This window comes from Penaeus monodon, chromosome 36 (assembly GCF_015228065.2).
Source record: "Penaeus monodon isolate SGIC_2016 chromosome 36, NSTDA_Pmon_1, whole genome shotgun sequence".
NCBI classification, from domain to species: Eukaryota; Metazoa; Arthropoda; class Malacostraca; order Decapoda; family Penaeidae; genus Penaeus; species Penaeus monodon.
The window spans coordinates 25,792,372-25,816,634 of NC_051421.1; the positions used below are offsets into that span (position 1 = coordinate 25,792,372).

At 45.0% G+C, this 24,263-nt stretch overlaps 2 protein-coding genes across 2 annotated transcripts; one reads left to right on the plus strand and one right to left on the minus strand.

The window, feature by feature from the left end:
- Nucleotides 1-1,695: 1,695 nt before the first annotated feature.
- On the minus strand, nt 1,696-10,014 carry LOC119595601 (proteoglycan 4-like). The gene is made up of 9 exons (XM_037944711.1): nt 9,982-10,014; nt 9,850-9,938; nt 7,964-8,116; nt 6,909-7,669; nt 4,879-5,606; nt 2,722-4,722; nt 2,463-2,637; nt 2,153-2,311; nt 1,696-1,955 (listed from the first exon to the last, which is right to left on the minus strand). The coding sequence occupies exons 1-9, from the start codon at nt 10,012-10,014 to the stop codon at nt 1,804-1,806; spliced, it is 4,251 nt and encodes a 1,416-aa protein (XP_037800639.1). The 3' UTR covers nt 1,696-1,803.
- Nucleotides 10,015-10,355: 341 nt separating this feature from the next.
- On the plus strand, nt 10,356-21,658 carry LOC119595602 (mucin-2-like). Its single transcript, XM_037944712.1, has 7 exons — nt 10,356-10,520; nt 11,210-11,323; nt 11,691-11,700; nt 14,169-14,857; nt 15,185-16,325; nt 16,492-17,581; nt 18,364-21,658. Exons 1-7 carry the CDS (start codon nt 10,356-10,358, stop codon nt 21,656-21,658), a joined length of 6,504 nt encoding a protein of 2,167 aa, XP_037800640.1.
- The last annotated feature ends 2,605 nt before the right edge of the window (nt 21,659-24,263 follow it).

Below are 24,263 nucleotides of genomic sequence, written 5' to 3' on the forward strand. Positions count from 1 at the left end.
CAGGGTAGAGTGTACACAGCAATAAGGGACCTAAGCCAAAAGCTGCTTCAGTCTCAATGCCATATGCTCATCAACTAGTATTACTTCTGCAACTGAGGGTTGAAGTCGGATGGACCAATAGCTGGTGTACCCACCCATACTGACTGTCCCACTGCCAGGTCTTCTTACCTCTGAGAGGGCAGCTACTTCAACTCACAAACACTTCAGTTTCCTCGATAACAGGGGTAACTGCTCATCCTCCCACAAGGAAGGGGTGCTCCAAGCACCCACCAGGATAGCTCACCTGAAGTTAAGCCTCACTCTGGGTGGAGCCACCTCCACAACCCCTCCAACACTGCCCCAAATAAAGGGTGTGGGGTTCATATTTGGGTTTGGGTTTCCCTACCAGGGCACGGGTTGAGATGAGTAACTCTCACTCCCACCCCATGCCTCAACATTTGCTGTCCTGACAGGACCCACAGCCCACCTCATTTGTTTGGGTTTGGGAGGGACAAAACCCCTCCCTCCAGCATATCCATATTTGTTTGTGACACTGCCTGTGAGTTTCCGGGGGAGAGGAGGATTATCAAGGCCCACCTTCTGCGAGCTGTCCATTAACCCAGGGGCACTGAGGGGTAGGAGTTGTTATGGAGCCAGGGTGTGTCCATATGCCGGTGGGCCATGACTCTGTACCTGTGGGGCCTCCTGCTGCTCCGAGATCCCCTGCAATCTAGCCTGGGACCGCAAGATGCCCATGAGGAAGTCACAATGATGGAGAGGCTGTGAACTGGCAAGCGAGGCTTATGCAGAGCTGCTCCCTTTTCCGCTATTGGCTAGCCAGCAGTGGTAGTTGCAAGCGAGAAGGCATGCAGGCACTTAACACTATCTAGGCTACCGCACCATCACTTCACATTACAATGAGCATGAAGCACACACCCATATATATATATATATATGTATATATATGTATATATATATATACACACATATATATGTATATGTGTGTGTGTGTATGTATATATGTATGTTTGTGTATACACACACACACACACACACACACACACATATATATATATATATATATATATATAATGTGTATTATATATATATATATATATACATATATATATATATATATATTATATATAATAAAATATATATATATATATATATTGTGTGTGTATGTGTGTGTGTGAATGTGCATATATGTATGTATCTCTGTAGTATGTAAGTTTGTGTGAATGTATATTAAAATATATTATATATATATATTACTTATTTTATATATATATATATATTTTATATATATAATAATATATATATATGAGGTGTGGGGTGTGTGTACTAGTATATTTCCCTCCCGGGGTAGATGCATAGACTTTTGTCATAGCATTTTATAAAGTCTAATGATTTTTATAAAACCATAAGTTCTGAATGTGTTAATCGAATAATTTCAAATGAAATTGGTGTTACACGTTATTATGTTCGTCCTCCCCCATTATAACTTTCTCTGCTGTTGTCATTAAATGGATAGTGAACAGGGTTACACAAAGTAATTGCTGGCGATGGAACAAGTAAGTGCAGAAATGCACTCCAAATATGAAGGTAGTTTGTTACTTTGTTTATTTGCATATGGTTTGTAAATAAATTATGAAGGATAATGTAATTAGATACTAAGAATTCTTGATAAATAATTTTATTGTTAATTCTATGCTATGTTTTTTTTTTTTTTTTTTTTTTTTTTTTTTTTTTTTTTTTTTTTTAATAAATATTTCACTAAGGCATCATTATAACAACTAAAATCAGGGAAATCCACCGTTGGATCTATTTCATGAAGATACAGTCCTGAGCGGCGAAACTGAATACAGCGAGGTCAGTACAGCGCATGAGGTGAGCAGTACCGTGAGAGCAAAAGTAGTAAGCGTTGGGGTTGCCCTCCACTGCGAATTTGCCCTCCAGCTGCTTACATTCTTCAGCTGCAAGGGAAATACGCCATTGTATAACCGCATACATAACTTTCATAATAACTGGATGCAACCAGATAGATGAACAGAGATATAGATGCAGAGATATAGATGAAAGAGAAAGGGATTTTCTTACATTGTTCGTTGATACAACGAAGCAGATATACCTTCAAGAAGACATACCCGGTGGATGTAGTGCTTTTCCATACCTGTCACGTACTGTTGAGGAGCGCCGTCGTTTGTGAGGCTTCTCTTGCGGCGAGTTTCAGAACACTCTACTTTCTGAGGAAGGTCACAGCTATGGATTTTGTCATTGAAGAGAAGGCCTCCAGTGCACTCGTACTTGATGGGTGTTCCTTTTCTGTTACCTTTAAGAAAACATTGAATTTAATGGAAGGCAATGTTTCTATGTCAGTATATATCTACATAACTGATTTTAAGATACCTGTTAAGAAAGTCCGTCTAAATCTTAAAGACAGTTGTGTTCAATAAGTGGAGAAACATTTTGAGCAAACTCACATTTGTAATACTCTGAACAGACTTCAGCTGGATAAAGACACTCCCCAGTTGGGTCACATGTTGGTGGTACTTCTGGCTGGCACTGAGGGAACAGCGTTTGAAGGACGCATTGCTTGAATTCAGGATGGAACACTAGACCATCTGAACAGGCATGGAACTGTGCATCGGCTCCAGGCTGAAACATCAAGGGAAATTTATTTAGATCGTATTATGGCATATTTACATAATCAGTTTTTAAAATCGTGGTACCAATACTTACTGCACAATAATAATATGATGTACAGTCATCTGGATGAGGCTTCAGACAACACTCGCAGTCACAGATTTGTTCATTTGGATTAGGAAGTGTTGGTGGAGCTGCAGGATTAGACAAGGTGCAGGATGCTTCCTCATCATCAGTGCAACCTTCATCCTGAGGCCAGTCGCAGTTCTTGCTTATCGGATTGTAATGAAGACCAGTTGGGCATGGCTTAACATAAGCCACTGAGTTGGCACAAGAAACATACTGCGAGCATTTGCGTGGATGAGGATAAAGTCCATTTTCTGGACAGATGAAGTTACATTCAGTTGCGGCTGTTGTCGGTGCAACTGTTGTCGGTGCAGCTGTTGTCGGTGCGGGTGTTGTCGGTGCGACTGTTGTCGGTGCAGCTGTTGTCGGTGCGGCTGTTGTCGGTGCAGCTGTTGTCGGTGCGGGAGTTGTCGGTGCAGCTGTTGTCGGTGCGGCTGTTGTCGGTGCAGCTGTTGTCGGTGCGGGTGTTGTCGGTGCGCGTGTTGTCGGTGCGGGTGTTGTCGGTGCAGCGGTTGTCGGTGCGCTGTTGTCGGTGCGGCTGTTGTCGGTGCGGCTGTTGTCGGTGCAGCGGTTGTCGGTGCGGCTGTTGTCGGTGCGGTGGTTGTCGGTGCCGGTTGTCTCGGTGCGGCTGTTGTCGGTGCGGCTGTTGTCGGTGCAGCTTTTGTCGGTGCGGGTGTTGTCGGTGCGGGTGTTGTCGGTGCGCTTTGTCGGTGTGTTTCGGGCGGTTGTCGGTGAAACTGTTGTCGGGTCACTTTGTGGGCGGTTTGTCGGTGCGGTGTTGTCGGTGCGGCTGTTGTCGGTGCGGCTGTTGTCGGTGCAGCTGTTGTCGGTGCGGGTGTTGTCGGTGCCGGTGTTGTCGGTGCGGCTGTTGTGTGTGCAGGGGTTGTCGGTGCGGCTGTTGTCGCTGCGGCTGTTGTGGGTGCGGCGTTGGGGTGCGAGTGTTGTCGGGCGAGTGTGTCGGTGGGGTGTTGTCGGTGCGGTTGTCGTGCAGCGGTGTCGGGCGCTCTTTGTCGGTGCGGGTGTTGTCGGTGCGGTGTTGTCGGTGCGGGTTGTCGGTGGGGGTGTTGTGGGTGCGGTGTTTGTCGGTTGCGGGGGGGTTTTGGTGCATTTGGGGTTGTTGCGGTGCGGCTTTTGGGGTCCTTTTGGGGGACTTTTTTGGGGCGGTGCGTGTTTGTCGGGTTTGTCGGTCGCTTTGTCGGTGGGGTGTTGTCGGCGGCTGTTGTCGGTGCGGCTGTTTTCGTGCGCTGTTGCGGTGCGGCGTTGTCGGGCGGCTTTTTGTGGGTGCAGCGGGGGGTTTTTTTGGGTGCGCTGTTGTCGTGCGCTGTTGTTGGGGGGCGGGGGGGGGTTGTCATGCACTTTTTTCGGGCAGCTGTTGTGGGTGACTGTTGTCGGTGCAGCTGTTGTCGTGCGTTTTTTTCGGTGCGGGCTGTTTCGTGCGCTGTTGTCGGTGCGGCTGTTGTGGGTGCGGCTGTTGTGGTGCAGCTTTTTGTCGTTGCAGCTGTTTGGGTGCAGCTGTTTCGGTGCGGTGTTTCGGTGGGGTGTTGTCTTGCAGGGGTTTCGGTGCGGCTGGTCGTAGTGTTTCGTGGCTGTTTTCGGTGGGTTTTGTCGGTGCGGGTTTTTCGGTGCCTGTTGTCGGCAGCTGTTGTCGGGCAGCTGTTGTCGGTCGAGTGTTGTCGGGGCGACTGTTGTCGTGCGCTGTTGTGGGTCGGCTGTTGTCGGTGCAGCTGTTGTCGGTGGGTTTTGTCGGTGCGGCTGTTGTCGGTGCAGTGTTGTCGGGCAGCTTTTGTGGGTGGGGCTGTTTTCGGGGGGCGGTTTTGGGTGCGACTTTTTGTCGGGCACGTTGCGGGGCAGCTTTTGGGGTGCGAGTTTTGCGGGCAGCGGTTGTGGGTGGATTTTTTGTCGGGAAAGGGGTTTCGGTGCTATGTTGGGGTGCCGGTTTCGTGGTGTTGTCGGTGCAAAGTTGCGGTGCAACTGTTTTGGGTGCGAGTGTTGTCGGTGCACTGTTTCGTGGGGCTGTTGTCGTGCGGTGTTGGGGTGCGGGGTTGGGGTGGGCGTTGTGGGTCAGCGTTTCGGTGCGGCTTTTGCGGGGGGCCTGGTGGGGCAGCGGTTCGGTGGCGTTGCGGGCACTTTGCGTCGCTGTTGTCTGCGGGTTTTGTCGGTGCGGGTGTTGTCGGTGCAGCTTTTGTCGTGGGGGGTTTTGTTTGGGGGTGTTGGGGTGCGAGTGTTTCGGTGCAGGGGTTTGTCGGTGGGGGTTTTTGTCGGGCGCGTTGTGGGGCCCTGTTTCGGTGCGGCTTTGTCGGGCAGGGTTGTGGTGAGTGTTGTGGGTGCAGCTTTGTGGTGCGACTGTTGTCGGTGCGGCTTTTGTCGGTGCGGCTGTTGTCGGGTGCGGCTGTTGTGGGTGGGGGTTTGTCGGGCGGGTGTTGTGGGTGCAGCTGTTGCATGCAGGTTGTCGGTGGAGTGTTTTGGGTGCGACTGTTGTCGTGCAGGTTTTGTCGGGCGTTTTGTGGGTGCGGTTTTGTCGGTGCAGCTGTTTGGCAGGGGTTGTCGTGCGGTGTTGTCGGTGCGCTGTCCCGTGTGCTGTTGTGGGGGGTTGTCGGTGCGGCTTTTGCCCCGTGCGCTTTTTGTGGGTGCAGCGTTGTTTTGCAGCGGTTGTCGGTGCGACTGTTGTCGGTGCGAGTGTTGTCGGTGCGAGTGTTGTCGGTGCAGCGGTTGTCGGTGCGGGTGTTGTCGGTGGCTGTTGTCGGTGCAGTGTTTCGGTGCGCTGTTTCGGTGCGCTTTTGTCGGTGGACGTTGGGGTGCGACGGGTTGCCGGTGGATTTTTACAGGGGTACATGTTGGGGTAATTTTGTCGGGAACTTTTTTGGGGGGGGAATTTTGTCGGTGGTACTTTTTTTGGTGGATTTTTTTGGTGGTACTGTTGTTGGTGGTACTGTTTTGGGGGTACTGTTTTTTGTGGTACTTTTGTTGGTGGTACTGTTTTTGGTTTTAGTTGTTGGGGTACTATTGTTCTGGAAAATGTTTTGCGGTAAGTTTTTGGGTGGTACGTTTTTTTGGGGTATGTTTTTGGGGTACTGTTTTTGGTGGTACTGTTTTGGGTGGTACTGTTTTTGGGGGTACTGTTTTTGGTGTCTGTTTTGGTGGTACTTTTGCGGGGGTATGTTGTTGGGGGTAATTTTGTCGGGGGTATGTTTTTGGGGTACTTTTTGTTGGGGGGTACTTTGTGGGTGGTTGTTTTTTGGGGGTTTAATTTTGTGGGGTGGTATGTTTTGGGGACTGTTTTTTGGGGGTACTGTTTGGGGGTACGTTGTTGTGGTTTTTGTCGGGGGTACTGTTGTTGGGGGTACTTTGTTGGTGGTTTTTTGTGGGTGGTACTGTTTTTTGGGGGTCTGTTTTTGGGGGGTTTGTTGGGGTTTACGTTTTTGGGTGGAATTTGTGGGTGGTACGTTTTTTTGGTTACTGTTGTTGGTGGTATTTTGTTGGGGGGGAATGTTTTTGTGGTATTTTGGGTGGGGGTAATTTTTGTGGGTGGCTGTTTTTGGGGGTACTGTTGTGGGTGGTATGTTTTTGGGGGACTGGTTGGTGGAAATGGTGGGTGGTACTGTTTTTGGTGGAAATGTTTCGGTGGTACGTTGTCGGTGGTTGTTTTTGGTTTGGTACTGTTTTGGGGGTACGGGTTGTTGGTTACTGTTGTTGGGGGGCTGTTTTTGGGTGGTTGTTGTGGTGGTACGTTTTTGGGGGTATTTTTTTTGGGTGGTACTGTTTTTGGGGTAATGTTGTTGGGGGGTACGTTTTTGGGGGTCTTGTTGGGGGTACTGTTGTTGTGGAATTTTGCGGGGGTACTGTTGGGTGGTATGTTTTTTGGTGAAATGTTGTTGGTGGTACTGTTGTTGGTGGTAAGGTTGTCGGGGGTGCTTTTGTTGGTAATTTTTTGGTGTACTTTTTTGGGGTTTTACGTTTTTGGTGGTATGTTTTGGGGGTACTGTTGTTGGTGGTACTGTTTTTGGGTGGTACTGTTGTTGGTGGTACTTTTGTCGGTGGAAAGTTTTTGGGGGACTTTTTTTGGTGTACGGGTTGTGGTGGAAAGTTGGGGTGTACTTTTGTTGGGTGTACTTTTGTTGGGGGAAATTTTTTTTGGGGGTATGTTTTTGGGTTGGTACGTTTTGGTGGTACTTTTTTTGGGGTAATTTTGTCGGTGTACTGTGTCGGTGGTACTGTTTTTTGGGTTAATTTGTTGGGGTGGTAGTTGTTGGTGGTTTTTGTGTGGGCCGTTTTTGGGTGTAATGTTTTTTGGTGTATTTTGGGGGTACGTTTGGGTGGTATGTTGTTGGTGTTACTGTTTTTGGGTGGTTGTTTTTTGGGTGAAATGTGTCGGGGGTATGTTGTTGGTGTAATTTTTGTCGTTACTGTTGTGGGTGGTACTGTTGTTGGGGGTACGTTGTTGGGGGTAATGTTGTTGTGTACTGTTGGTGGTACTGTTTTGGTTTTACTTTTTTTGGGTGGTACTGTTTTGGGTGGAAATTGTCGGTGGTACTTTTTTGGGTGGTAATTTTGCGGTGGTACTGTTTTTGTGGAAATGTCGGGGGAAATGTTTTGGGGGTACTGTTTTTTGGGGGATGTTTTGGTTTGTGTTGGGGGAATGTTGTTGGTGTACTGTCTTGTGTATGTTTTGGTGGTACTGTTTTGGTGGTAATTGTTGGTGGTACTGTCTTTGGGGGAAATTTTGTTGGGGTACTGTGTTGGGAATGTTTTTCGTGGTACTGTTTGGGGGTATGTTGTTGGGTATGTTGTTGGTGTTTTTTGTTGGGGTATGTTTTTGGGGGTACTTTTGTTGGTGGTTTTTTTGTCGGGGGTACGTTTTTGGTGGAATTTGTCGGGGTACTGTTTTTTCTGGTGTTGTTGGGGGTACTTTTGTCGTGGACTTTTTACAAAAAAATGAAAATTTTATAGAATGCTAAAATTAGAAATTATTCAAAAAATGTATTATTTTTAATAATATATATATATTTTTAAAAATATATGTGTGTTTGTTTTGTTGTTTTGGGGTGTGGTGTGTTATGTATGTAATAGTATTGTGGGTTATTTATTAATGAGTATTTAAACTTTTTATCCTAAAATATCAGCGGGTTTTTTTCCCGTTGTTCCCTGCCCCCGGCCGCCGGGGGCGAGAAGAGCGCAAAAACAGTCTCTTCCGCTCGCTTTCAACATTTTTTGCCTCCGGGAAAGGGGACTCGCTTCCCCAGGATATTGGGTTGCCGAGCCCTTGCGACTCCTCGGTGATTGCCAGGCTGCTACACCGCCGAGGGGCGACCTGCGTTTTATACCGGGAGGGGATTCTCGTTTCCCGCATGGGTTGGGGCTCACTTGCCTAGGCCCGTAAATTTTTTTCAATCAGCGTTACAATATGTAGTTTTTAGAATGGCCAAAATACCCCTATATTCTACAAAACACAAAAAAAGGATATTTTTAATGAATCAAAAAGTAGATAAATAAAGAAAAAATAATTCTAAAATTTTAAAAGGGGGACCTTTTCTTTTGATAAGGGACGTTCTGAAATATTATTAGGGGTTATAATTGTGTTACAAATTCTGTGATTAAAATTTTTATTATTAGTTTTTTTATATTTTTATATGGACTAAAGGGGATAACCAGTAGAAAAGGGAAAATTTAAAACACCAAGGAATTTTGGTTAGATTATATCAGTTAATCTGTATCGCGTAAATATAAAAATTTTATATAAAAACAATAAATTATAATAATATATATATATTATAATATAATATAATTTTTGAAATCTAAATATTTTTAATTTTATATGTTATATATAATATATATATTATTTTTTATTGATATATAATATATATATATATAAATATATATATTAAATTAATTATATTTAAATGTTTTTATATATAAAAATACATATTTAATTGTTATATTATATTTATATTTATTTTAAAATATATATTATATATTTATATTTTCTATATATTTAAATTAATTGTATATATTTTTAAAGTTGGTTTTTCGTGGTTCATTCTGGTCCCTGGTCACAGCATGATCTTATATTAATTAATTTTATATTAATAAAATTTTATATATTTTATATAATATATATTAATTTATTAAATTATTATTATTATTTAATTTTAATTATTATATATACTTATTTTTTATATATATTCTCTCTTTTATATATATTCTATATATTAGAAAATATATTGAGAGGAAGAATATTATTATATATATATATTTTTATTATATATAAATAATCAAATTCCAAAATATTATTTAATATATTTTAAAATAAATTATACTATATAATTATAATTATATATATATAATAATTTTATATATATAAATATAATAAAAGAGGAGAGAGAGAGGAGAGGAGAGGAAATGGAGGGGAATAAGAATATATTTTATGTAAAATTGGTAACATAAATACACAACAACACACACCAATATATTTATATATATTAATTTATTAATAATTTTATATTTATATATATATACAAATTTTTTATATTTAAAATATTAAATATATAATATATTATATAAGGTGTTGTGTGTGTGTTTGTGTGTGTGGTGTGGTGTGTATGGGGTGTGTGTTGCTGTGTGTTGTTGGTGGTGTGTGTGTATGTGTGTGTTGGGGTGCGTTGTGCGTGCGGTGTGGTTTTGTATGCCATACTTGTCTTTTACTTATGCCGTTTTTCGCTTTTGTTTCTTCGTCTTTTTTTTACGCCAACCTCAAAACACTAAAAACGTCAAAACAAATAAATGATGTCCAACTCGCTAATCTCCCCATATCACTATATCCATGTTTTAAAGGCTTGCAGGTTCTCGTGGGAATATTTTGGGGACACGGGGGAATTTTTGGGGTGTTCCTTTTTTAAAAAGCGCCCCAGTGCAATTTTTCCTTGGATGTTTGTGTAAACCCGGGGGTGTAGTTTTCCATGAAAAAACTCGAAAGTCATTTTTCTTTTTTGCTTTTTTGCCATTATAATACTTTTTTTTCCGATGGGTTGCCATTTTCGGAAGATACGTTTCTTTTTATACCCGAATTTATTTCGTGTCCAAATAAATAATTTTAACCCCGACCGTAGGGCTTCAGCACTCCCTTTTTTAGCCTCTCTAAATCCACAAATGGGAGAATTTATTCTAAAGTTTTCCGGATTTCCGTAACAACCCTATTGGGGTTGAGAAATAAATTTTAAAATATGGACTTCTTACTTTGCGCAGAAAAGACTGACTTTTCACTGTCATATTTGCCCTATCAGCCCTTTTAAGCGGATTAAATTAATCCTCATGAAGCTATCAGATGTTTCATTTCTTCCCATTTTTCTAATTCCCCGGTTTTTCCATTGATTAGGGTACCAGTTTTCAGGTTACAAACTACCTTATAAATTTTTTGGGAACTTGTGGGTTTAAGGGCCCCCCACCCTTTTTGGTTTCCCTTTTCCAGGACTTGGGGGGTACCTTTTTAAGGGTTTTTTTTCCTTGGAAATAGTTTTCCAAGGTTTCCTTTTACAGGTGGGGTTTCTTTGCCGGGCAAAAAACAGACACACCCTTTTTCGGACATTCGTCTAGCAGCAAGGCCCCTGTGGATGTGGTGGCATTGGGCTGTCACCGTTAAGCCTCTGGACCCCGCCTATACCCAAAGACCCACTCTGGGGGATTTTTGGGGGGAACAGGCTCAGATTCACTGCCCAGGCAAAGGGTACCTGAGCTTTTGCTTCGGGGTATTCTACCTAGAAACGGGCCCCCTGAATGTGGGCACTGGAGCTATCAACACTGGGGGCCTCGGGAACCTTGACTGATGACCCCAAAGCCCTTACTTGGGGGGGATCCCCCAAAAAGCCCCCTTTCTTTTCCCGTTTTGGTGGAACAACTAAAGGGGCTTTCAGCTTTTGAGGACAAAGGTTTAAATTTTTTTTTTAATTTGTTGGTTTCCCTTTGATCCCTGGATATTTTTGGTGGACATACTGTTTGATTTGCCACGGTGTTCACTGCTGGCGGCGGTTCGCCCCAAAACCCAGGCGCGAGAATTTGCAATTGTCCCCGAGGTTACTGCTGTGGCTGGGACCCGGCAGGAAAGGGACTGGGTTCCGCGAGTCGCAGACTGACACAACGTGAGAAAAATCAACGTATGTAAACCAAAAATATCCTTTGTATAAAATGAATCCAAACCAAATTTTAAAAAAAAACTTTAAACCTTTTCCTAAAATGCTAAAAATGCCTTGGTGGTTGTTCCCCAAAAACGGAATAGAAATTGGGGGGTTTTTGAGGAACCCCCCCCCCAAAATAAGGTCTTTGGAGTATCATAAAGGTTTCCCAGAGGCCAGTTTGAAGCTCCAGCTCCCACCACTTTCCAGGTCCCGTTGCGGGTAGATCCCCCGAAAAAAATTAGTACGTCCTTTCCCTGGGCAATGATCGGGGCCTGTTCAAAAAACCCCCCCAGAGGGGACTTTGGGAGTCATCGGCGGGGTCCAGGGCTTCAACGGTGCACCCCAAACTGCCACCACATCCACAGGGGCCTCTGCTGCTAGACAATGCTCCTAAACCCAAAGGCTGTGTCTGTCTTTTGCCCACCCAAAAAAATCCTCGGCCCAAAAGGGAAAACCTGTAAAAACTTTTTCCACAGGTAAAAAACCTTAAAAGGTACTCCCCAAGTCCCTGGAAAGGAACCCCCTAAAGGGGGGGTGGGCCCTTAACCAAAAAGTGCTCCCCAAAAAATTTTAGAAGAGGTGTTTGTACCTAAAAACTGATCCCCTAATCCAATGAAAAAAGGGGAATCATGCAAAAGGAAAATGCCACGTAGTTTCATGGGGTTAAATTTAATCCGCTAAAAGGGCTGATAGGAAAATATGCGTGAAAAGTCGTCTTTTCTGCGAAAATAAGAACCCATATTTTTAAAGGTTTTATTTCCAAACTCCTAATAGGGTTGTTACGGTAATGCGGAAAACCCAAAAAAAACCCCTTATTTTTAAATCAAATATAATTGATTACTTAATTTTAAATTATTTTTTTGGGATACAATTAAAATTATATAAAGAAATATTTTCAAAAATAAAAAAATTGGAAAAAAGTTTTTAAAAGGGAAAAAAATAACTGAAAAAATTTTTTCCTTTTTCTCTCACACCTCTTTTCCTCCGGCTTCCTTCCTTTGCCCCAAAAAATTCCGTTCCCAAAATTTTCCAGAAATAAATTAAAGGGTTTTTATTTGAAATTACGATTTATTTATTTTTTATTTTTAGTGTTTATCTTCCCCAAGAAAAAGGGAAAAAAATTAAAATGGCAAAGAAAAGTAAATATATAAAAAAAAAAAAAAAAAAAATAAAAAAAAAAATAAAAAAAAAACAAAAAAAAAACACCCACCACGCCCCCAAAAGACATAAACCCTACCAAACAAAACCCCCAAAAAGAAACAATATATATATATATATATATATATAAATATATATATAATTATTATATCTTATATTTTATATATATATATTATTTATTATATTATATATAATAATATAAATATTTTAAAATATAAATTTTTTGGTGGGTTTGTTTTTTAAAATATTACTTTTAAATATTTTTTTTCTTTTAATTCTTTTTTTTTTTTTTTTCCTCTTTTCTTTATATATTTAAATTATATAATATAATTATGTATTATAAAATATGTTTATAAATATTATTAATATAATATTTTATTATATTTATTATTTAAAATTTTCTTTTTTACAATTTTAAATTAATAAATATTAAGAAGTTTTTTTTTAATTTTTTTATTTATATTATGAAAATTTAAATAAAAATTAAAACATATATAAAAAAAGAAATTCACCACGGGGTAACATAACCCCAAAAATAATATTTAAATATACAAAAAAAATTATAAATTATTAAATATATTTTTATTATTTATTTAAAATTTTTTATTTATTATAATATATTTTTTTATTATTTAATATAAAATTTTAAATTTCCCAAATAATTTTGTATTTATATTTAATAAAAAATATATATAAACTTTAAATAAAAATTTTTTAGATAATAATAATTACAAAATAAATCTAAATTTAACAAAATTTTAAAAATTTAAAATAATTTTTTTTTTTAAAAAAAATAAAAAATTTTTTTTATTTTTTTTTATTATATTTTATTAAAAATAAAAAAAATTTATATTTACAGGGGAAAAAAAACCCTAAAAAACAACCCCCACCTTTTTTAAAATTTTCTTAAAATTAAAAAAATTTTTTAAAAATACTTTTTGGACAAAAAATACATTTTTTTGTAAAATAAAAAATTAAACCAAACTTACCAAAAAAGCCCCCAAAAGTAAACCCAAAAGGGACCCCCACTTAAAAACCAGAGGGGGGAACCCCAACAAACTACAAAAAAACCAAAAAATTTCACCCAACCAAGTAACCCAAAAATCCCCCCCTTTCCCCCCCCCAAACAGGAAACCCGGAAAAATTAAAAAAGGGGAAACCAATCCCCAACAAATCCCCAAACAGTAAAACCGACAATACCCCACCCCCACCCCCCAACCAAAAACCCAAAAAAAAAAAAAAAATTTAAAAAAACCCAAAGTACCAAAAAACCGAAAATACCCCCCACAAAAACCCACACAACAACCCCCAAACCCCAAATTTAAAAAATTACCAAAAATTTAAAAAAAAAACCCCCAAAGTCCCACCAAAATCCAAAACCCAAATACCACCAAACGTACCACCAAACAAAATACCCCAAACACGTAACCACAAACAACATACCACCAACAACATACCAACCAAAAATTACCCCAACAAAGACCCCCACAACAGTCCCACCAAAAAAATTCCCAAAACCCAAAAAGACCCCCCCAAAAAATTACCACCAACCCATACCACAAAAATCCCAACCAAACAACATACCACCAACACATACCCCACAAAATACCACCCAACATACCACCACAACGTACCCCCACAAATTACCACCAAAAACAGTCCCACCAAAAAAACAGTACCCCAACAAATTACCACCAACAACGTACCACCAAACAACCCCCCACAACAACCCCCAAAAACTACCACAACAAAGTAACCCAAACTTTCCCACCACACAACCACCAAAACAGTACCACCAAAAAAATTCCCACACAACAGTACCACCACAACAACACCAAAACATACACCACAATACCACCAAAAACTACCCCCAACAAAATCCCCACCACAAAATTTCCCAACAAAAACTTTCCCACCAAAAAATTCCCCCAACAACAAAACCCCCAAAAAATACCACCCCAAATACCCCCACAACAGTCCCACCACAAATCCCACCAAAAAACCCCCAACAACATACCACCAACCAGTACCACCAACAATACCACCACAAACTACCACCAAAAACATAAAAACGACAAAATTACCCACCAACAGTACCACCGACAAAATTACCACCAAAAACAGCCCCCCGTACCCCCACAACTACCCACAACATACAAAAACATACCCCCAACAACATACCACACAACATACCCCCAAAACAACGTACCCCCACAAATTACCACACAAATACCCCCACAACAGTACCCCCAAACAACTACCCCCAAAAACAGTACCACCAAAAATTACCAAAAAAACGACCACCAACAACATACACCAACAACAGTCCCCCCGACAAATTACCCCAACACTCCCCAAAAACCCCCCCAAACAAAATTCCACCCAACAAAGTACCACCACAAAAACCCCCCAAAAACGTACCACCAAAAACCTTTACCACCGCAAATCCCACCACCAGTACCACCGACAAACTACCCCCAACAGTACCACCAAAACAGTACCCCACAACAGACCACCAAACAAAAGACCCCCAAACAACGTACCACCAAAAACAGTACCCCAAAACCATCCACCGACACACCCCACCAAAAACATCCACCAAAATTTTCCACCAACAAATTACCCCAAAGTACCCCCAACCATCCACCAACAACAGTCCCACCGAAAACATCCACCACAAAGTCCCCAACAACAAACCACCGACAAAAATCCACCAACAACAGTCCACCACACAGTCCACCAACAACTCCCCACAACAGGCCCCGCAACCCCAAACCCCAAAAGTCCCCCGACAAATCCCCCCAAACACCCCCACAAAACAGCCAAAAAAACCGTAAAACCCCCCAACCAAAAAAAACAAAAACCGAACCAACCCAACTCCCCCGACAACGTCCCCCAAAAACAGCCCCAAAAAACTTTCCCCCCTACAAAAAAGTCCCCCCAAAAACATCCCCAAAAACGGGGCCACCGAAAAACATCCCCCACCGACCAAAAAATTTGCAACCACAACAAATCCACCGAAAACACTCACCGAAAACACGCCCCGAAAAAAGCGCCAACAAAAAGCCCGCACCGAAAAAAGCCGCACGAAAACACCCGCCCGACAACAGCCAACCGAACACGCCCGAAAACACGGCACGCAACAGCTGAAACCGACAACAGCCCCCGAAAAATCGCCCGAAAACGCTGCACCAAAAACATCCCCCGGGCAACAGCCCCACCACAACAGCTGCACCGACAACCTGCACCGACAACACCCCACGCAACGTGCACCGAAAAACATGCACCGAACACCCCGAAACAGTCGCAACAAAAGTGCCCACAACACCCCGACAACAGCCCCCCAAAACCCCACAACATCGCACCGCACAGCTGCCCCGAAAACAGCGCCCGAAAAACCCAACCCGCCCCGAAAACAGTGCCCCAAAACACGCACCGAAAAACAGTGCACGACACACCGCACCGAAAACGCGGCCCGACAACAGCTGCCCGACAACACGCACCGACAACTCGCACCGAAAAAGCTCACGACAACACCCACCGAAACAGGCACCGACAAACCGCACCGCCCCCCAAACAGCTGCACCGACAACGGGCCACCGAAAAAACCCCCAAACCTGCCCGAAACAGTGCACCGAAAACATGGCACCGAAAACCACCAAAAACAGTTCACCGACAACAGCGCCCCACAACAGCTGCACCGACAACACTGCCCCGACAACAGCTGCCCGAAACGGCCCGAAAATAAGGGGTCGCACCGAAAACCCCAAGCGCCCGCAACCCCGCACCGCCCCGCGCCCCCAACGGCCCCGAAAAAACAACAGCTGCCGAAAACAGCGCCCCGCAACAGTGCACCGGACAAATCGCACCGCAACACCCCCCACAACAGCTGCACCGACAAAGCCGACCAAACAACAGCGCACCGAAAACAGCGCCCGACACACCGCCCACAACAGCTGCCCCGAAACGGCCCACCGCCCCCCAAACAAGCTGCACCGACAACAGCTGAAACCGCAACGCGCCAAAAATCCACAAAGCGACCGACAACAGCTCACCGAAAACCCCCAGCCCCCACCAAAAACCGCCCAAAAAAACGCCCCAAAAACCCCCGCACCGCAACGGCACCGAAAAGCTGCACCGACAACACGCACCAAAACAGCTGCCCCGACAACGCCGCACCGACCAGCCGCACCACAACACGCACCAACCTGCCCGACAACACTGCACCACAACCCGCACCGCAACAGCCCCGCAACAGCGCCCGACAACACCCCACCGAAAACAGCCGCACCGAAAACAGCTGCCCCAACGCCGCACCGCAAACCCCCCCACCGCCCCAAAAAAGGTCGCCCGAAAACAGCTGCCCGAAAACACCCCCGAAACGCTGCAAACCCCCCCAAACATCCCCCGACAACAGCCGCCGAAAACCCGTGCACCGAAACAGCTGCACCGCCGGCCCCAAAACTCACCGACAACACCGACGCAACATTTGCCCCAAAACAGTGCACCGAAAATTTGCCCGACAACCCCCACCGACAACATCCAAACCGAAACAGCGCCCACACAGGCACCGAAACAGCCGCCCCGACAACCCGCCCGACAACAGTCGCACCACAACATTTCTCCCCCGACAGGGTGCCCGAAAACACGCACCGACAACAGTTGCACGGGACCACCCCCTTTCACCAACAACAGCTGCCCGAAAACTTTTCCCGCCGCCCCAAAACAGCTCCCCGGAACCTGCACCGCCCCCTCACGAAAACCCCGCACCGAAAACAGCCGCACCACACTCCCACCGAAAAACATTTGCACCGACAACAGCCCCGCCCCCGCAACAACAGTTTCCGCAAAACACCCCCCGCAAAGCTCACCGACATTTCGCACCAAAACAGCGCACCGAAAACAGCGCACCGAAAACCCCCCGCAAAACCCAAACAGCGCACCGAAACAGTTGCACCGACAACGCGCCCCAACAAATGCCCGAAAACAGCTGCCCCGAAAACAGCTGCCCCGAAAATAGGCACCAAAAACAGCTCACCGACAACACCCCCGCACGGCCCAAAACCCCGCCCCGAAAAGCTGCCCCGACAACAGCCGCACCGAACACTCACCAAAAAAGGGGCCCCACCGACAACAGCTGCCCCCGCAAAACGCCCAAAAACAGCTGCCCGAAAAAGCCGACGAAACAGCTGCACCGAAAAATTGAAACCCGACAACACCCGCCCCGACAACACTGCACCGACAACCCCCCAACCGAAAAACAGCTGCACCGAAACACCGCACCGCAACACCCAAACCGAAAACCCGCACCGACAACAGCTCCCCAAAAACGGCACCGAAAAAGGCCCCACCGGCCCCACAACACCGCACCAAACAGCTCCCCGAAAAACATGCACCGACAACAGCGCCCACCGCCCCGAAAGCGCCCGACAAAGCCGACCGAAACAGTTTTCACCGAAAACAGCTGCCCCGCAACAGTCCCCCGAAAACAGCCGCACCGACAACCAGCCCCCCAAAAAAAAAAAACGGGCCCCCCCGGGGGGGCCCCCCCCCCCCCCCAACAAAAAACAGCTGCCCCAAACAGTGCCCCCGAAAACACTGCCCCCGCAAACTCCCGACAACGCGCACCAAAAAACGCTGCACCAAAAACAGTTGCCCCGAAAAGCCCCAAAAACAGTGCACCGAAAGCTGACCAAAAAACATTGCACCGCAAACCGCTGCCCCGAAAACAGCCCCACCGACAACGCTGCCCACAAAACCGACCGACAACAGCTCACCGAAAACATTTGCCCGACAACAGCTCACCGAAAACATTGCACCGCAACACTGCCCCCGAAACATTGCCCCGACAACAGTCGCCCCAAAAACACTGAACCGACAAACTGCCCCACAAAGCTCACGACAACAAACCGCCCCGAAACAGGCACCAAAACAAAACCCGAAAACAGTGCCCAAAAAACAGCTGCACCGAAAACAGCTGCCCCGACAAACACCCGCCCGCAACAGCTGCCCGAAAACATTTTGCACCGAAAAACAGCGCCCCGCAACACTGCACCGAAAACATGCACGCAACATCCACCGAAACACCCGCCCCGCAACAGCTGCCCCGACAACCCGCCCCGACAAAACTGCACCAAAAAAAGCTGCCCGACAACCGCCCGAAAACAGCCCCCGAAAACATCACCAAAAAAACCCCGCACCGCAACAGCCGACCGAAACAGCCCGACAACAGCCCACCGACAAAGTGCACCAAAAACATTTAAACCGAAAACACCGCAACCGACAACAGCTGCACCGAAAAAAGCTGCACCCGAAAAACGTCGCACCGACAACGCCGACCGACAACACCCACCGACAACACTGCACCGACAACAGCCCCCGACAGCTGCCCAAAAAACGCAAAAACCGACAACATCCCCACCGAAACGCCCCCCGAAAACTGCCCAAAAACAGCTCACCGACCACCCCGCACCGACAACAGCTCCCCAAAAACGCGCACCCACAGCTGCACCGAAAACAGTTGCACCGACAACAGTCGCACCAACAAACCCTGCCCCAAAAAACAGTTGCACCGACAACACTGCCCCACAACACCCCCCGACAACCTGCCCGAAAAACACCCCCGACAAAAGTCGCACCAACAACCGCCCGACAACAGCCCACCGAAAACAGCTCACCAAAAAACACCGGGCCCCGAAAGCCGCACCGAAAACTCACCGACAACACCCACCGCAACAGCCGCACCGACAACAGCGCACCACAACACCGCTCAAAAACACCCGCACCGAAAACAGCCCCGACAACACTGCACCAAAAAACTTTTGCCCGAAAACATCGCCCCAAAACAACACTCCCCGAAAACTTTGCACCGAAAACCCCACCGAAAACCTGCCCGAAAACATTTGAAACCGAAAACACCGCCCGACACAGCTCACCAAAAACAGTTGCCCGAAAACAGCTCACCGAAAACCCTGAAACCGAAACTTTTGCCCAAAAAATTTTTGCCCGACAACAGTCGCCCAAAAAGCTCACCGAAAAACACTGCCCCGCAACCTGCACCGAAAACATTGCCCCCGAAAACCCCGCCCGACAACCCAAAACCCGAAAACTTGACCGACAACGTCGCAAACAAACTGCCCGACAACACCCCCCCCCAAAACAGCTGCCCCAAAAACGCCCACCGACAACACTGCAACCAACACCCGCACCAAAAAAGCTGCACCGAAAACTTGCACGACAACGTGCACCGAAAACAGCGAACCAACAACAGCTGCACCGAAAAACGGTCGCACCGACAAAAGCTGCACGACAACAGCCGCCCGACAACAGCTGCCCCGACAACAGCTGCCCTAAAACAGCTCCCGAAAAAGTTGCCCGACAACTCGCACCAAAAACACTGCCCGAAAACAGCTGCACCGACAACAGCCGCACCGACCAGCTGCCGAAACCCGAAACCGACAACGCTGCAACCGAAACAGCTGCCCGACAACCCACCGACAACAGTGCCCGCAACAGCCGCCCGAAAAACCTGCCCCAAAAACTTTTGCCCCAACAACAGTCGCACAAAACAGCTGCACCGACAAGTTGCCCGAAACACCGCCCCAAACAACGCTGCACCGAAACACTCCCAAAAAACATACACCGAAAACAGCTGCACCGACAACAGCTGCACCGACAACAGCCGCACCGAAAACAGCCGCCCGAAAACAGTTGCCCAACAACAGTCGCCCCCAACAACAGCTGCCCGACAAAATTGCACCGAGAACACCGCCCAACACAGCTGCCCCACGCACTGCACCGACAACACTCCCCGGGAAAATTTTTTCACCGACAACTCCACCGACAGCTGCCGAAACATTCCCGCAACATCGCACCCCCAGCTCCCACCACAACGCTGCACCAACAACAGCTGCACCGAAAAACAGTTGCACCGACAACTTTCGCACCAACAACATCCCGAAAACATTGCCCGACAACAGTCGCACCGACAACAGCTGCACGAAAAACATTTCCCGAAACAGTCGCCCAACAACAGCTCCCACAATAGCTACCCAACACAGCTGCCCAAAAACTGCTGCACCAAAACAGCCGCCCGACAACAGCTGCCCAAAAAACTTTTGCCCCGAAAACGCGCACCAACAACAGTGCCCGAACATTTGCCCGACAACAGTCGCACAACACAGCTCACCGAAAACAGCCCCCACCAACAACACTCCCGAAAACATTCCCCGACAACATCAACCAAAAAACGCTGCCCACAGCCGCACCGACAACAGCCGCACCGACAACAGCTGCACCGAAAACAGCTGCACCGACAACAGCCGCACCGACAACAGCTGCACCAAACAACACCCAAAACAGCTGCACCCGAAAACATTTTCCCGACAGCATCGCACCGCAACGCTGCACCGACAACACCGCACCAAACAACAGCTGCACCAAAAACGCTGCCCCAAAAACGCGCACCGACAACAGCCGCCCGAAAACAGCGCACCGAAACATTGCCCCAAAAACAGTCCACAACAACACCCTTTCCCCGAAACAGTTGCACCGAAAACTCGCACCAAAACACTGCACCGAAAAACGCTCCCCCAACAACACTCACCAAAACTTGCCCCGACAACACGCCCCAAAACATTTCACCAAAAAACCGCACACCGAAAACACCCCACCACAACAGCGCACGACAACACTGCACCCGCAACACCCGCCCACAACAGTCCCAAAAACCTGCCCCAAAAACACTGCACCAAAAACATTTCACCGCAGCAGTCGCACCGACCAGCTCACCGACAACACCGCACCAAAAAACAGCTGAACCAAAAACACTGCACCGAAAACATTTTGCACCGACAACATCGCACCGAAACCTGCCCAACAACAGCTGCACCAAAACCCGCCCCGAAAACAGCGCCCCAACAACAGTGCACCGACAACAGCTCACCGACAACATGCCCCGACAACAGCTGAAACCGAAACCCCGCACCGACAACGTACCCCCCAAAAACATCCCCGAAAACGCTGCCCCAAAACAGCTGCACCGACAACGGTCGCACCGAAAACAGCTGCACCGACAACAGCTGCCCCGAAAACGCTGCACCGACAACACCGCACCGACACACCGCCCGACAACAGCTGACCGCCAACAGCCGCACCACAACATCCCCACCAAAAACACTCACCGACCGCTGCACCGAAAACAGTCGCCCGCAACGCTGCACCGCAACAGCTGCAGAAAACAGCGCACCCCAAACCCGCACCAAAACATGCACCAAAAACAGTTGCCCGACAAAATTTTGCACCGAAAAACACGCCCAACAACAGCTGCACCGACAACAGCTGCACCGACAACAGCCGCACCGACAACAGTACCACCGACAACAGTACCACCGAAAAAGCTGCCCATAACAGCTCACCGACAAAGTCCACCACAACACTGCACCGAAAACGTCCCACCAACAGCGCACCGACAACAGTACCCCGACAACAGCCCCCAAAAAACGCTGACCGACAACCCGCCCGAAACATACCCCCCGACACAGCTGCCCCAACAACTCGCCCGCCGCACTTCGTTTAACAAGTGACCAGCTACACCTCTCGGTTAATGTAATTTCATCGTCCAAAATGGATTTTACCTCTCCACGCAAATGCTCGCGATGTTTCTTGTCCCAAACTCAGGGTTTATTTTTAAGCAATGCCCCGGGTCTTCATTACACCCGGTAACAAAAACGCGTGGCCCTCAGGATAAGGTTGACGATGATGGGAAGCACCTGCCCCTTGTCTAATCCTGCGTCCCCCAAACCTTTCCCTAACCAAAATAAAAAATCTGTATGGCGGTTTGTCTAAGCCTTCCAGATACTGTACATCATTTATTTTGTGCAAAGTTTTTGGTACCAGATTTAAAACGTTTAGTAAAAAATCCCAAAATACGATTAAATAAATTTCCCGTTTTTCGCCTGGCCGTCACATTCTGCCTGTTCAGAGGGTTTAGTGCCCACCCGATTCAGCTGCGTCCTTCAAACGCAGTTCCTTCAGTGCCACCCAGAAGTACCAAAAAAGTGCCCCAAACGGGGGAGGCTTTATCCACTAAAAAGTCTGTTCAGAGTTTTATAAATGTGATTTCCCAAAATGTTTCTCATTATTAAAACACAACTGTCTTTAAGTTTTGACGGACTTTTTAACGGGTATCTTAAAATCGTTATGTGATATACTGACATAGAAACATTCCTTCCTTTAAAATTCATGTTTTCAAAAGGTAAGAAAAGGAAACACCCATCATACGATGCCGGGGGCCCTTTTCCTTAAATGAAAAAAATCCTACTGTACCTTCCCAGAAAGTAATGTTCTGAAACTCGCCCGCAAGAGAACCTCCAACCACGGCGCTCCTCAACAGTACGTGACGGAGGGAAAGCACTACATCCACCGGGTTGTCTTCTTGAAGGTATATCTTTTTCGTTGTATCAACAAAACTGTAAAAAAAACCCTTTTCTCTTTCATTATATCTTTGCATCTATATCTTTTCATTATCTGTTGCATCCAGCTTTTATGAAAGTTATATATGGGTTATAAAAGGGCTTTTTCCCTTGCAGTGAAGAATGAAAAAGCACTGGAGGGCAAATTCGCAGGGGAGGGAAACCCCCAAACCTTACATTTTTGCTCCACGGTATTGTTTCCCCCTCATGCGCTGTACGGGGACCCCCCTGTTTTCAGTTTCCCCCGCTCGACTGTTCTTCTAAATAAACCAACGGTGGTTTTTCCCTGATTTTAGTTTTTATAAATCCCCTTAAAGTGAAAATTTTTAAAAAAAAAAAAAAAAAAAAAAAAAAAACAGATGAATTAACAAAAATTATTTATCAAAATTTCCTTAGTATCTTCTATTTACATTTCCTTCAAAATTTTATTTAAAAACCATATGCAAAAAAGAAAAAGTAAAAAAACTACCTTCATATTTGGATTTGCATTTTCGCCTTACTTTTTCCATCGCCAGCGATTACTTTTTGAAAACCATGTTCACTACCCTTTTAATGACAACAAAAGGAAAGTTATAATGGGGGAGGACAACAAAAATAACTTTGTAACCCAATTTCCTTTAAAATTATTCGATTAACACATTCAAAAACTTAGGGTTTTTTTATAAAAATCTTAGCCCTTTAAAAAATTTGTTTAAAAAGTCTACGCATCCTACCCCCTGGGGGGCAATATACATACGTACGCACAACACACTATATATATATAAAAAATTTTATATATATATATAATATAATAATATATATATTCCCCCATACAAACATCCCTCAAAACTTTAAACAAACACACAAACACACACAAAAAAATATATATATATATTATATATATATATATAAAAATATATTATATATACTTTCACCCAACTTACAAATACAGAGTACATAAAAATTTTCACTTTTAAACACACAAAATACACCACAAAAATAAATATAATATATATATATATTAATATATAAAAAATTCATTCAAACATATATATACATACCATTAATTTTATAATATATATATATATATATATTTTATATATATATATTATATATATAAAATTTATATATAATATAATATATTATATTTTAATTATTATTATATATAATATAATATAATATATTTTAAAAATATAGGGGGTGTGTGGGTGGGGGTTTTGGTTGTGTTGTGGGTTATACACAACTACTTAATAACACACACACCAACATACAAAAATATATGTGTGTATATATAATATATATACATATATATATATATTTTATATATACTTTATATATTATATATATCTATATTATATATATATATATATATAAAATTTTTTTAAAAAAAATATTAAAATAATTTTATATGGGGGGTGCTTCTTTGCTTTTGGTTTAATGTGAATGAGGGCCCGGTAGCCTAGATAGTTTTAAAATTTGCCGCATGCCTTCTGCTTGCAATTTCCCACTGCGGCCCTAGCCAATGCGGAAAAGGGAGGGGAAAAAGCTCTGCAAAACCCTCGCTTGCCAGTTCACACCCTTTCTCCATCATTTTTGATTTCCCTTGGGAAATTCTTGCTGCCCCGGGTAGATTGCGGGGGATCTCGGGGGCAGAAAGGGGCCCAAAAAGGTACGGGGTCAGGGCCCAAACCGGGCTTTATGGACACCCCGGGCCCTCCATAAAAAAATTTCCTCCCCC

What these genes read in the sequence shown, in the direction of transcription:
- LOC119595602 (XM_037944712.1), top strand. Translation starts at nt 10,356, where the DNA reads ATGTGGTGGCATTGGGCTGTCACCGTTAAGCCTCTGGACCCCGCCTAT. An exon ending in ACCCGCACCGCAACAGCCCC is followed by an intron (nt 16,326 to 16,491) that starts GCAACAGCGCCC and finishes CCCCGACAACAG; the next exon opens with CCGCCGAAAACCCGTGCACC. An exon ending in AACAGCCGCACCGACAACCA is followed by an intron (nt 17,582 to 18,363) that starts GCCCCCCAAAAA and finishes AACCGACAACAG; the next exon opens with CTGCACCGAAAAAAGCTGCA.
- LOC119595601 (XM_037944711.1), bottom strand. Translation starts at nt 10,014, where the DNA reads ATGACAGTGAAAAGTCAGTCTTTTCTGCGCAAA. An exon ending in GTCAGTCTTTTCTGCGCAAA is followed by an intron (nt 9,939 to 9,981) that starts GTAAGAAGTCCA and finishes CAACCCCAATAG; the next exon opens with GGTTGTTACGGAAATCCGGA. An exon ending in GGGAGTGCTGAAGCCCTACG is followed by an intron (nt 8,117 to 9,849) that starts GTCGGGGTTAAA and finishes TTACGGGCCTAG; the next exon opens with GCAAGTGAGCCCCAACCCAT.